The sequence below is a fragment of the Saccoglossus kowalevskii genome, chromosome 6 (genome assembly GCF_978046115.1).
Source record: "Saccoglossus kowalevskii chromosome 6, keSacKowa6.1, whole genome shotgun sequence".
Lineage (NCBI taxonomy): Eukaryota > Metazoa > Hemichordata > Enteropneusta > Harrimaniidae > Saccoglossus > Saccoglossus kowalevskii.
Window position 1 is genome coordinate 31,575,198 of NC_140646.1, and position 14,557 is coordinate 31,589,754.

Below are 14,557 nucleotides of genomic sequence, written 5' to 3' on the forward strand. Positions count from 1 at the left end.
GACAACACATACACCAGAAATAGACATATCTGTAATATTATGTCCACTAGAATTAAAATGAAGTGAAACCGGATAATAACGATTTTTCTGTCTAGTTTGCCGTAGATGCTCAGCAAACCGATCACCCAGTCGACGAACTGTAGAACCAATATAAAGTTTCCCGCATCTAATACATGAAATGCAATATACAACATTCATAGTGATACAACTGAACGGATATTTGACCTCAACATCTCCCTTGGGACCAAATATACGATTAGTGTCTGTAATAAAAGGACAAGTATTACACCTAGGACGATTACACGGGACAGAACCATATGTGGTCTAAATATGGTTTTCCGCGTGTGTAAGCAAATGGTACATACGCATTATTGTACCTCTGTGTATGACGTTTCTTAACTTGTACCATTCCTACTACACAGATGGACTGGGAATATCCCGATGTTTGATAAAAGTCGTATATACCTTTATGTTACAAGCGAACGTGGTAATCGTACATGATAAAGGGATGTTACCACATGGTGCCGACGGACCGTACCGACTGCACTGACATTCCGCACATTATAGACTAGAATGCGAGTTTTGGTATACCAAATACTTGCAAACATATGATTTTGACATCTGCACGATACATTTCTACTCACTTGTTGAATTACAGCGTTGTCGGGAACAAGTAATTTCTGTAAAATATCTTCCAAGGAGGTGGCCATATTGCAAAATCCAACGAGTACTTGCCCCCTGACCTCACTAAATAGCGCCCTCACGATATTTATATATTAACACTTACTCACTCCCCGGAAAGAGTGGCAATGGTTACAGATAATAGTAAAAGTATACAGTATTATTACACTTATAAGGAAGGAATAAAAATAAACTAATCCACAAAAACAGTGCAGTGAACTGTTCTTCAGGGGGCAGGTTGTGAAAGAACTCCAACATAAAATGAAATTCATAAGTACCAATATACAATGAGCACAATATCATGGGTTGAAGGAAGGTAGTAACATAAGGTACTCCAAGTCTGTACGAACACACAGCTATTATTAGTCGTACACTTCACCGAATGGTTTAGTGCGTCTAATTGTATGTGCGTGTGTCGCTGGGATGTTGCAAACTAGCGAGGCAATCAGATGACTGAATGGCTGACTAGGGATACATTCGGAGATGTTACGCGCCCACAGTTGCTCCCTTCAACGTTATATGTGTTAAATTATTGTGGTTCAGTTATTGATATTTTCCATTTTCTAATATTATATATGTGCCATTATAATACATATCGTATATTACTGCACTTTTGCAGTGTTTCTTTATTACGTTTCTTGATTTGTGAAAACAAAAGTCTTTTCGAACAAGAACTTGGGGGCGCAGTACGGTAGTTGAACGAGGTTGTGTGTACATGACGCACACTATTTTCATCGATACTTATACAATGACGCACTTCACCGGGCGATGTTAGTAATACAGTGCTAATAACAAGAGCAGAGGGATTTATAGGTCAGTATATTTTGAGATTGGTGGTCTATGAAAAACAGGGGTGATTCGGACATTTGATAGTGATACCCTCACCCTCACCCCTAATTCAGTTGTATATGTCCCCTATGAATAAACATGGAAGGTACTAACGTTAGTACCTACTATGGAATACCTATAGGATGGGCACATACTGGTAGACTTGTATGTCCAAACTCGAGGTCTACATTCAATTGAGAAGACAAAGGGTCATCCCAATTATGGCTAATCTCCCAACAAATTTTCTTTCTGGATTAAAATTACAATAGATAACAAAAAATAGATTAACCATGGAAGGTATACTAATGGAGTACCTTCCATGGAATATCCTTGTAAAAAACATAAACAATAGTGTCCCATGATTCCTTGGGCAGGCTCCCCTTTAAGATTCGTTCCCTGAATATGTAATAAAACATATGGCATTTTCTGTTTGTGCACCAGTAGTATGGAGCCAGCTACTTTAAACCTTTTCACTGAACATTACCTCATGTGCTCTTTAAACTTTTTAATTGTAGTTTTTTTCTACAATGAGCTGTGGTGTATGTTTAGAGTGTTTTGTAAAGAAATGTTTAATAATAATTAAAGCTGCAAGCAGCATTTACAGTTACAAGCAAGTTACTAATGTTATAACTGATTGATAAACATAATTTACATTGTCAATTATGTCAATAAAATATAACTATTATACAAACTGTTAATAATTATATGATCATATCAGAGAAATGCACGTGTACAATAAATATCAATCAAGGAACCAAAATTAAAATCTTGTTGATGTGTAAATTTTCTCACCCCGGGCCAGCCGCTGTCTTCACTTTGCCATATATACAAATCTCATTGGTATTTATTCGCAATTGGTCGATAAATGCTATAGTGTTATCAAAATATAAATTCACCTCTTACAGCCATTAAGCATGCTCGAGAATTTTTCCAAAAACCACCACAACTTTAGTTCCGGTTGTTCTGTTCCTTATTTTCCAATGGAAATGTTTATTGCAATCACAGCATTATAAAATAGCATAAATGTGCTTTCTCTCTTCGCCGTGATTTATTTTTAAATCAAATAATGTAGGAAAAGTCATGTGACTGCTGACATGTTTTATTCATGAAATAGGTGTCTCATATATGAACACCTCTAGAAAGGCAACTTCAAAATGGCAACTTCTGATATGATTCTACTGCACTACGGCTGCTGAACCAGTTGACCAATCAAAATTCTAAAAGTTAGATGCATTATCTCAAATTAAGATCAATAAGAACAGCAAGTTTGGCAATGATATTCAGCAGTGTTCACTGAGGCAATGAGAAAGATCCAAGATCAAAATTATTTGTTTTTTTTCTCATGAGAATTACAAGCACAATTGGTTAAAGCATTCAGGAAAAATAAATGCTCAAAATTTTTGCCGAAAATCCAAAAGGCCAAACCATGTGACTGATCAAAATCATTTTATTCAGTCACCATATAGACGTAGTCTATAATGTTCACACATGTATCTCATGCTTGGGCTGATTTAATTCAAACTTCACATACATGTGCACATGCATTTGTTTCATCATTTATTTCAAGATGGTCGAATGGCGACCATTTTAGTGCTAAAAATTCTTCAAAATCAAGCATTTCTGCAATTTAAAAAATGGATTTTGGTTGAGCATGTACATATTTTATTGCAAGTTGGTCTGTTCATTAAACACAACAGGTCTTTGATCTATGTCATTCAATATTTGATTTAAAATGGCTGACTGATGGCCATTTTGTTTTTAACAAATATTGTTTTGGGAGCCATAATGCTAACATAGTTGGGCTGATCATGTTCTAGTTTTACACATACATCCTGTAACACAATTGACTATACATCTGTTTCAGAATCTGATTCAAGATGGCTGATCATCACTTTTGTGCTAAAAATGCATTATGAATGTCATTGGCAGAATTAAAGAAGGAATCACACAAATAAACTGGCTCAACTTTGTACTGTGTCTGTTACGCAAGTGTAAATAATTATTTGGCACTAATGTTAACATCACTTAAAACTGGGCTGGTACTTAAATTGTCATTGACAATGACTTGTTATAACATTTTATTGTATAGTTTGCTTTCCTGATATCATCCCAATATTTCACATGTATGTGTAATCAGTACAGAGCTGTTTATTTATGTTTATTTTCTACTATACTTTCTGTAATTTTGACCACCGTATACCAATCTATATAACAACCAAACTTGAATTGAGACAAATATCATTAGAGGTAACCTGTAAAAATATATTAAAAGAGAATTAAGTTGAACCATATGGCACCAACATTCTAGATAGGATCTTGATACAGATGTGTTGTTGATGGTTGCCGAGGTTTAGAAGTCTATAAATAAATATAAACAGAATTGATACAAATAAATGAAAATCACAAAATTATTTGTTTGAAATTATTATAGAGATTATAGTCATAATAAGTTTTTTATCTATTTATCTTTTTTACTGTCAAAAACTTTCTTTGCAGAAAAACAAGTTGAAATTTTTCTGTATAAAGTAGAGTTTAATTTTAACAGAAATGTTATATGAAAACAAATATGTAAGAATTTCATAAATTTGTTACATTATTTTGTTTGGACTCATGCAAAAAAATCTTTTATTTATAGTTTAATGATGCTCAGATTTTTTATATTTTACAGTAATATTTTTAAATGTTTGTAGTGTCTGTGACAATGTGCTCATATATACAATTAAGAAGTGGTTCCCACGGCAATACTAAGAAAGTTTGGTTCACAAAATTTTACGAAAGTGTGCTCTACATTTTTAACCTTCCCAAATTTAAAAAATAGTTGATTGATAAAAAGTGGCATGAAATGTTTTTTAGGAACTTACCTAATCAACATGTTAGGTTACTCAAACTATGAATAGCCCAACATGATTGGTCACATGCATGTTCAGGTGGCCATCTTGGATTTAACCTTTTCACCAGCAGACTTTTTTTCTACATTTGATTATTATATTCTTCAATATTTCTGGAAATGAACCCAAATTTTGGAGCCAACAGACAAAATTTGAGTCAATTTTCAGTTTTTACTAAAAAAAATTGGCTATTTTTGTCACAATCTTCTGAATGAAACTGCAGGCTATAAACAGGACTGTTTGTGATGAAAAGAGGGAACTGATGGTGAAAAGATTAAGAATGATTAGATTTCTTGTACTTTTTCAACATTTGGGCTGCCAAGATAAAAAATGACAACTTTTTTTAAAAGCACTGAACACATTGATCGAAAATTTGGTTGTTAGCATCTGTATGTACCATGTGCATTCAAGTTTGAGATTCGTTTGGCAACGATTTTGAATTTAATGCAAACTTTAAAAGCTTCTGTTAAAATCATTGCTCCTACTTTAAATTGTTGTGTCATCTGATTAATAAGGTTTGTGGACGCAAGTCTGAATGCATTACCGGTAATTACATGTTCTGTTGACTATCTTGAATTTAATATAAAAAATGTAAAACTAATTACCTATTTTTAACTGAATTTATTATTGGATTCGCATACAATTTGGTGTGATACATTAAATCAAACACATGGCTTGGTTACCATATTGGATTAACAAAAAAATAACATAAAATGTTTAACCTTTGAGTGGCAAAGTCAAATTTCATCATTATTCACAAAATTAAATATGACATTTTTAAAATACCAACAGGCAATAGGAAAATAGGTCAATTTAGTCTAAAATGATCTAACATATTATAGAAAAATACTAAAAATGGACAAAAAAATTCCCAAAAATGTTGGCGAGAAAAATTATGGTGTTCAAACGGGTTAAAAATCAATTTCACAGGAACTATATATCAATATGAAATTTCATGTACATGATGATTCATAATTTATGTCATCAATGGCAGATGGACTACAAAGTTCACAAATAAAAACTTTACATGGTCATGTGACCTCTACCAGCATATTACATTTTCCAGAAATTATAAAAAAGTAAACACTAAAAAATCATTTTCTTCAGAACTGTTCATCTAATTGACCTGAAATTTAGCTAATGTAGCATATGTACCGACTTCATTAATACTGAACAAGCTCAGTAAGATCGGTCACATGGTTTGGATTAACAAAAAAATGGAATAAAATTCTTTAAAAACAGGGCTCTGCATCTGCCACCATTTTAATCCGCCAAAATTAATCCCACACCCAGATTATCAAAAAATGGTAAATTTGCATTTCTTTTCTGAAAAAAGACAGCATATACCATGTTTTCTCTATTAGCAAGTGCTTACAAATATGACAAAAAAATGAGGTGTGTTTATGATAAAAAAATAAGTCATATTTGAATGTTTCAGGATACAACAATTGCAATTTTTGGTTTAAATGACCTTCTAATAAAGTACGTACAGTATACATATTAAAAAAATAGGCTTTACAATAGTTTATTTTTAAATTCAACATTTACAGGATGCCGTTTATTTTTAATCTGTAAATCACTGTTTTAGGTACCAGGTATTTCACTTGTTTCTTTCATAAACGCCTGTTATATTTATAAACAAATTTCTGCATATTTACTGGTATATTATTTAGAAATAATTTGACATTTTTCCTGAATAAAATGTTTTAAAATAAATCATTTCAAAGCATTTAGTGGCGTTTAAAAATGTGTGTTTTATTTACTCAATGCTTTTTCTTATACAACTCAATGTTTCATTTCAATTCACTTAAAAAGTGTTATTAAACCTTAAAATCATTTTGTCAATTTTTCTGTATTTTTCTATATGCATGTATTTATTTGGGGGGGGGGGTTAATTCTAGACCAAAAGGACTTTATTTTCCTGCACTGCAGGTTTATTTTATGAGAGGGCACAAAAGTTGACTTTAAAGTTCAAAGGGTTAAAGGTCAAAGGTTAATGTTATCGGTTTATGTAATGAGCACATGTAACTGTTACCGTATTATTTGTATCATTCACTTAAGTTTCGTTTATTTTAGTGTTTATTTCATTTCATTTTACAGCAAATCAGTGACAATACAGTGAATCCAAAAAACCCAAGAATATATATACTGTTATTTTATTTAATCGTCTGTCTTCCTCGATTAACATGTACACCTCAACAGCATAAAGAACAGAGAATTAGAGGCACAATGCATGATCACTCGCATTTCATGAATGCAACTATAATTAACTCCTCTGAATGACCATGAAATGATATTTGTTTGAATGTTTCTAACACTTTTTCCCCCCCCAGCACTGATCAGACATTGTGATGGGCTTACAGTCTACAGTGAGTATACCGGTAGTTCACAATGGGTTGTCTTAAACGTGGTATTGTCCGTGTGCACAGCATTGTTCCACTCAGACATTCCTCCCTCCTAGTAGTGGTTTACCAAAAGATGCAGCTTGAAAATTCGAGATATAAATTTGGTGAGCAAACCAATTTTATGGATCCTCATCATGAAGTTTTTTTTAAATATTAAATTAAACAAATGAAATATCACTCAATGCGAGAATGCCATCATGTTACAAAAATTGTGCTATGTTGAGATTAAAAAACACAACAAAAGATCGAGAAGAGTATATTATTGACCCCTTGATCATTTTCGTGCCACTCTCCTTTTGAAAGCACATTAAACATTGTTGAGAAACTAAAGGTCAAATTCTTTGGATTTAGAAGGAAATAAATTAAAGTTGGTTAACTGGGAATGGGGTTGTATTTGATGTAAAGGAGAAACTAAAACTTTATTTCATTTTCTTTTCACTTGTAAAAGTTTTTACCAAGATCAGAAGAACATTTTACTTAAATTTACAATAAACTTTTAACTAATTTAAGAAGACTGGAGCTTTAGATTTTCTTTTGTTTTTAGTGATATTTAGTGAACATTACTCTTGGGAAAGAAACATCAATGTTAATTAAAAAATTCATTATGATAATTTGGGCGTCAAGGAATACAGTGAGAGCTTAGTCAAATAAAATTGTAATAATATTATTGTTATTGTTTTTATTATTTGTACTTGCACGCATTTACGCACACATAGTATTATAATCATACTTTATCTTTAACTGTTCACTCTAAAAAAAGGTTTATTGAATATTTTTTCATTTATTTTAATCCTAGTCTAAACAGACAAATTCTCTGATTTATTTCTAAGAATATTTAACATATAATAACAAAAACTATCAATGGAATCAGAACAACAATTTTGTTAATGCATTCCAAGCGACATATATATCACTCATATAATTCCTACTGAAATAAAATCATCCAACAGTGTCCACCATTGGGAATGTGCAACCTTTCTGTGTGACATTTGCATTCACTAGCCAATCAGAATCATCTACCCGAGTACACGCCCACTCATGAATGACATTTGAGAAGCATTGTAGGGTGGTTCCACTTAAGCTTAATATTCTATTTAAAAAAGCTGGTATCAGAGCACTGCCTTCATTAATGTGATAGTTACAGTTGCTGCACATGTAGACAATGGCACAAGCTGGTGAAACAGTTTTGATTACCGGAGGGGCTGGATTTCTAGGTCAGCACATATTGAGACTAGTGTTAGAGAAATGCACTGGTGTGAAAGAAATACGGACATTTGATATCAGACAACCCAAATCACCATGGCTACAGCAGTGCAGTCCTGGAGTGCTGCTTCGTCATATTCGTGGTGATGTTACTAAACTAAAAGAAATTAGCAGAGCATGCCGTGGTGTTGATGTCGTCTTCCATGCTGCAGCCATTATTGATATATCTTTGAAGCCTGATGCATCCAAATTGACAAACATCAATGTAATTGGTACTCAGAATGTGGTAGATGCATGCATGGAAAATAACGTGCCTATATTAATCCACACCAGCTCATTGGCAGTAGTTGTAGGCAATGCACCTATAGTAAATGGGGATGAGACTGTAAAGGTAAAAGAGAATCTTTCTGCGTATGCCAAATCTAAGTATTTGAGTGAGCTCATTGCATTGGAAGGAAATAATAAGGTGCTGAAAAATGGAGGAAAGTTTAAAACTATAGTTATTCGTCCTACTTCGATGTATGGGGAGGAAGACGGTCACACTGTTATACATGGATTAATTATAGCTAGAATGTTCGGTGTTTTTCTGCCAAAGATTGGTTTCGGAAATCCCAAACATCAGGAGACGTACGTGGGTAATACAGCATGGATGCATATCAAGGCATGGCAAAAGTTGAAAAAGCTCAGAAGTACCCGAAACAACGTTGATGAAAAAATATCTGGCAGGGTATACATGGCAACTGATGATACCCCAGTTCAGAACTTTTTTGATTTTATTGAGCCATTCATCAAAGCAAGAGGCTGGACAACTGCATTTTTTACAATCCCTTACTGGCTGGCATTTTTATTCATCTGGATGATGGAAATGTTCTGCTACATAGTTCAACCATTCAAGAATATCAATATACGGCTATCCACGCATGCATTAGTCTTTTTCCTTATTGAGCAGTCCTTTAATTGCAATTTGGCAAAGAGAAATCTGGATTACCAACCACTATATGGATTCCAAGATTCCTTGCAGCGAAGTATAAAATATTATAAAGATGTAGATTTAGATGAATACTATGACGAATTAAGTTTATTTATGTGAAATATTTGTGCTGTATTTGCTCTATTTTAAGTGCATGTCCAATAGCAACACACTTAACCAAAAATTACATTTATTCTATACTGGATCAATAAAATATTACCGGTTCTTATTTTGACCACACCTCTGTCATGTACATAAGTGTATGCACTATTAATAGAGCAAATATTGTATATTTTAATCATACACTCAGACATATGTATTGTACTGTAAAATACCCAATTGGAATTTAGTTTCAGTATTTTTGCTGGATTGGTGAAAATAATGCTATATTATGCATGTACAACCTCATAAGCCAGTGAAAATAAATTACTGTAAAGGGGGTAATTATTCACTGGGTTTTAATTTAGCTTATTTCGCTGACTGGAAAAATGCGCTAAATTAAAACACAGTGAATATGTAAAATTTAACATAGAACACATTATCTAAATGACGAAACCGTGAATTTAAAACCCACTGATTATGCCTGAAATGGTAAATCAGTGAAATTTAAACCCAGTGAAAATTAGTCATTTTACAGTACATAATGCTTTAAGTGAAAATAAATTACAGGGAAAATAAATTATTCTACAGTACTCGATAATTATTCACTACCCTATTGTCATATAATTCATTTAAAATAGTTACACTTGAGTTGAATATTAAACAAAACACAATGGAAACCATTGTTTCACATGAAATTCAATCCTGGAGAAAAAAACACAATAGAAACCATTGTTACACATGAATTTCAATCCTGGAGAAAAAACTCAAACACAATAAAAACCATTGTTTGCACGTAAATTTCAACCATGGAGAAAAAATCCAAAACATAATAGAAACCATTGTTTCACATTAATTTGAATGTGAAAGATTATTGTTATGACTGAAGCAATAAACTTTTTTTTAATATTAGTAGAGGGTTAAAAATTATCTACTTGCTTACAGCTGGTAGATATAATGGAACCATGAATGAGAAAGTTATCAGATATTGAACGGAATAATCATATCAATTGTTTACAAACTAATTCATGTTTTTATTTGTTATTAATCAAAAACTGCAAACCAAATTTCACCTTAGTTAATGCAAGACTGATTAGGTGATCAAACAGACAAAAGTTATTAATGGTCAAGTTCCTTCTAAACTACTGTACTACTACAGTGGAATGAATTGAGCTAATGGCATACAAGGTATGAACTTACATTAAATCAGAATTCAACTGTAACGACTTTCAGTATTTGAATTTGTGGGAGTTAAACCGACTTTAAAATACTCAACACCAGTTGCACTTTTATCAGTTTAATGTTGCAATACAGTTTCACGAAAGTCTTGAGAATTTATAAATATTTTGCGAACACTGGGGGAGGGGAGGTTAGAATGTTTATTGGGACACAAGGTCATATGTGTTAAAAAAATGGACCATATTTTTAAAATAATTATGGTATATCGGTAATGGGACTTTATGGACAAAAAGTAAAACATGACTTGTTCATTTAGAAAAAAATCTTTACATTTTTCTTAAACTCAAGAAAATTAAACAATGTGTCAGGAAGTATATTTTAAAAAAATAAAAAAAGGGGGTAGTTTTAACATAGTTTGCCCTAAGCAAACAGAAGAATGTGTTCTCACACGAAAATGTGTCAACTTCAAACCCACCCATGTTTGGGAAAATCTGTTGATCAACTGTACACAGGATATATGACAACAAAGAATAATACTTTGATATAATCACAAAATTGTTTATGGCTATAATATGTTCTGAGTTTGAATCCTGCAATGGTTGTACAGATTTTGTTGAGAAACAATTTTTTAATTAAAGTGAAGCCTGTCAAAACCTCAGGGCTTCAACTTCAATCTGTATTTTGAGGCCAAAACTTGAATCCTGATGATTTAAATACTGTAAAATACTTTATTTTAGCTGGAATTAATTTTCACTGAAAAGACATTTTTGATGCTTTGTGTGGAATTTATTTTCACTGATTTTTGACAAGTTGAATGCAAAATATAGGAAAAAAGGTATATTCGCTGAATTTTATTTTCACAGAATCATTTCTTCTGCAAAAATTAATTCCATGCAAAAATTAAAGTATTCTACAGTATATATTTTGAATCATGGACTCAAGATGGGAAAGAACTATCCAAAGAATATGTTGCTCAGTATAGACAGATTTCTTGCTTACAAAGGGCCTACTTCAGACAGATTTTAGCATATTTATAATTGTAATATTATCATTTAAATTCACCATGCTGATATCAGCTAATTAATATGCAAATAATAGAATTAATTACATAATTTGATTTATATAATGTACATTTTTATTGTTATTTTAGTTCAGTAGTATAGCATTCACTGTATCATAATACTGGATGTGATTGATAGTGCACTTTTTTTTTCATTAATAGTTTTTCAGTAATAGTAGAGTGACCTATTTTTGAATGTTATAGATAACAAAATTGAGCCTGCTGTAAAAAGAAAATAGAAAAATATTTTTAAAAGCAACCAATAATGTACCAGTAATCCAGATTGTGGCTACAAGTATAACCAAAAGTCACTTAAAGCTGGGAAGTCATCACATACACATGTGACAGACTGCCATAGCACGTCATTGTTTACAAATAAACATCTACCCATGAGCCTTTGCATTTTTTGCATGCACAGATGATAACCCCTGTGCTTAAATTAACAAGATTGAAAGTCAAAGCCGCATACATGCAATGTACTTTATTTGTTAAACCATTTAATTTTAATTTCGCTGCTGAAAATGTTAATGGGTTATATATGAGAAAGAAAAAAATGATGGTCACTCTAAAAGTATTTCAATCAGTCAGGGAATAAATCCATATCAACACGTATACTTCTAATGAAGGACTACTTATAACACTGGATATATGATAACTTTGAGACTGTTAATGTCATGGCAACAGCATAAACTCAAAGTTGGAAACCAGTGATGGTCTGTGTTGTGGTGGGTTTGGTGTTTTTCAAGTGTAACTTTATTGTTACACATTTGTAAGATATTAGTAGAAATGTATGCAAAATTATGCAATTTAACCTGCATTGCAAGAGGTGTAAAACTTTACTGACTGTTTTGTGTAGCCTATAATCATTGTACTTTTCATTGTACGACCTCTACGATAATGGATCAATCATTTGCAATGTCTGCCCCAGGGCTTTGTGACCATAGTACTGTCTCAAGGTCATCACTCACTTATGGTATCTGATGACAGACAATACTTATGATTGTGGCATATTTGTAATCGACCAATCAATTTGCTCATTAGCCGCTTGTGATTGGGTTCATTGTGTGTTGATCTATGCGTTTATTGGAGAGGTCAAGTTCATTTGTACTACAAATTTCTGAGATCACACATAATGTCTATCTCTACCAATTATATTTTGTCTATACAAATCTATTGTATTGGTGTGTTCATGGAGGTTCAAATTCAAAGAATACACCAGTACATGTGATGATATGCCAAGTTTCAACTTAGAATAATAGTAATGTTAAATTAGAAAATTAATATGCATAGATTTGTTTTAGTAGTCATTCTATTTTTTTTTTTTATTTTATTAATGTACCATATTTGCTCTATTAGAAGTGCATCTCTAATAGTAGCAGATATAATCACATGATTGTAGAATCATTTAAATATTTTTCTATTTGACTATAGAAACATCTTTGTAATTTACGTAAGCATATGCGCTACTAATAGAGCAAATATGGTATTGGACTTATTGAGAGCATTGTTAACAGCTGGAATTGTTGAAATAAATCGTGCATATTATGTATTAGATTAAAAATAGACTTCTAAATAGTGTGCACAGACTCAATATTATTGCATGGTTACAATGTTACAGTTCATTTTAGGAATTTGTTGCCAAAAAAATATTTTTTTTAAATAAATAATTAGGTTTCTCTGTGAAAGTTCCATTTCATGGGGAATAAAAAACAAGTAACTTGTGAATCAAGACAATGAATTAAAGTCATAGAGTCCAGCCAAAATAACTACGTAACAAATTTCCTGCCAGTGGTATTTCAAAATGTTGAAAATTACCAAAAATATTTAAAACATTCAATATAATTTAAAATTTAAAATATTCAATATATTGAAGATAGCAAAATTGAAGGAGAAGCATCTACTATATCCAAGTAATCTGGTGGCTAGTTTCAAGGTCTTGGCACTAATATTGCAAAAAAAGAGATAGCTGTCATAATTATATCTATACGTGACTATATCGGTACAATGTATACAAGAAATTCAGGTACAAGAATTACAAGTTTAAGATGGCGGTAAGAGAATATACAAAAAACATTCACCAACAAAACAGATAGACAAGTGAACTGTTATGGAAAATACAGAGTATAAATGAATCTATCTGGCTAAATTTTTGGAAATTGAAGTAGCTGATAAAAAAAATGGTGGATATGGATGATGTATGGTGTCATTTGTCTTTTTTTGATGACATTGAGGTTAACAATAAGTAGATGCCAGATGCTGAAGGATGATCAGTCATACATAACCACTTTATCATCTGACTTCATGCAAACGAGCAATTGAAGTCAAATGCCATACAGTGCCAGTAATCACATCACTTTTAGCATGTGTCTCGTGTGTTGCATACAATACATATAAAATATATTGTTAAATTATATTAAAACACATACTTCACAATGACTCTGGAATATTAACTGAAGTACATACATCTATAAAGTAAGACTATTAGATTGTTGTCTGTACTGACAACCAAACAAACCCATTCTCGTTGGTTTTGATGAATATTTCAATGGCAGTTCATTCAAACAAGCCAATTAACGAGCACAACATGCTTTGTCTAAATCTAGCCATCTGATTGGTTGTGAACCAGATCTTTTATCTGGCACAAAGAAACACTGTGATCCTGCCCCAAATTTGAATAAACTGGCTTAAATATCTAACTGAATGAAGATGACACAACTATGAGAACTATTCAAAATGATACAGGTTTATAATCAACTAATCAAACCAGGTACAAATTGATTGCCAGCAATGTTAATATATGAGCATTTGGGGAGAAAATTCCCTGTTACGAACATGTTCATTGCAGCATAGTGTTCAAATCTTACCCATGGTATCATCAACACGTTCGTCATATTGTCAGTCGCCGCGGCTGTCTTCTGTTCTGTAAATCAGCATAAATGCAAAGAATCACAACTAAAACATTGTATTTTTATTGCTTTGTTTTTTTGCTTTTGAAGATTATGGTTGGTATTAATGCTAGTTCATTGAAATGTACTACAATTGTTATTGATGTCATACGCCTCGTCCATCTATGCACATGGAGAGCATTTTAGCCATGGAATTTAAATATGAAATCTAGAATATGCACTAGCTACACTGCTGGTAAATTCTGACCCCTGAAAATGTATTAAAATGCCAGTTTACATAAATATAAACCAAAATCTGCATGGAAATTATTATATAATGCAATATAGTGAAAATCGGA

At 32.2% G+C, this 14,557-nt stretch overlaps 1 protein-coding gene and 1 long non-coding RNA gene across 2 annotated transcripts; both read left to right on the top strand.

The window, feature by feature from the left end:
- Positions 1 to 1,382: 1,382 nt before the first annotated feature.
- LOC144342546 (uncharacterized) lies at positions 1,383 to 7,469 on the top strand. Its single transcript, XR_013418786.1, has 2 exons — positions 1,383 to 1,494; positions 6,731 to 7,469. It is a non-coding gene; the product is annotated as an uncharacterized LOC144342546 (long non-coding RNA).
- Positions 7,470 to 7,661: 192 nt separating this feature from the next.
- LOC100377099 (3 beta-hydroxysteroid dehydrogenase type 7-like) lies at positions 7,662 to 12,886 on the top strand. Its single transcript, XM_085500371.1, has one exon. The coding sequence runs from the start codon at positions 7,965 to 7,967 to the stop codon at positions 9,093 to 9,095; it is 1,131 nt and encodes a 376-aa protein (XP_085356497.1). The 5' UTR covers positions 7,662 to 7,964; the 3' UTR covers positions 9,096 to 12,886.
- The last annotated feature ends 1,671 nt before the right edge of the window (positions 12,887 to 14,557 follow it).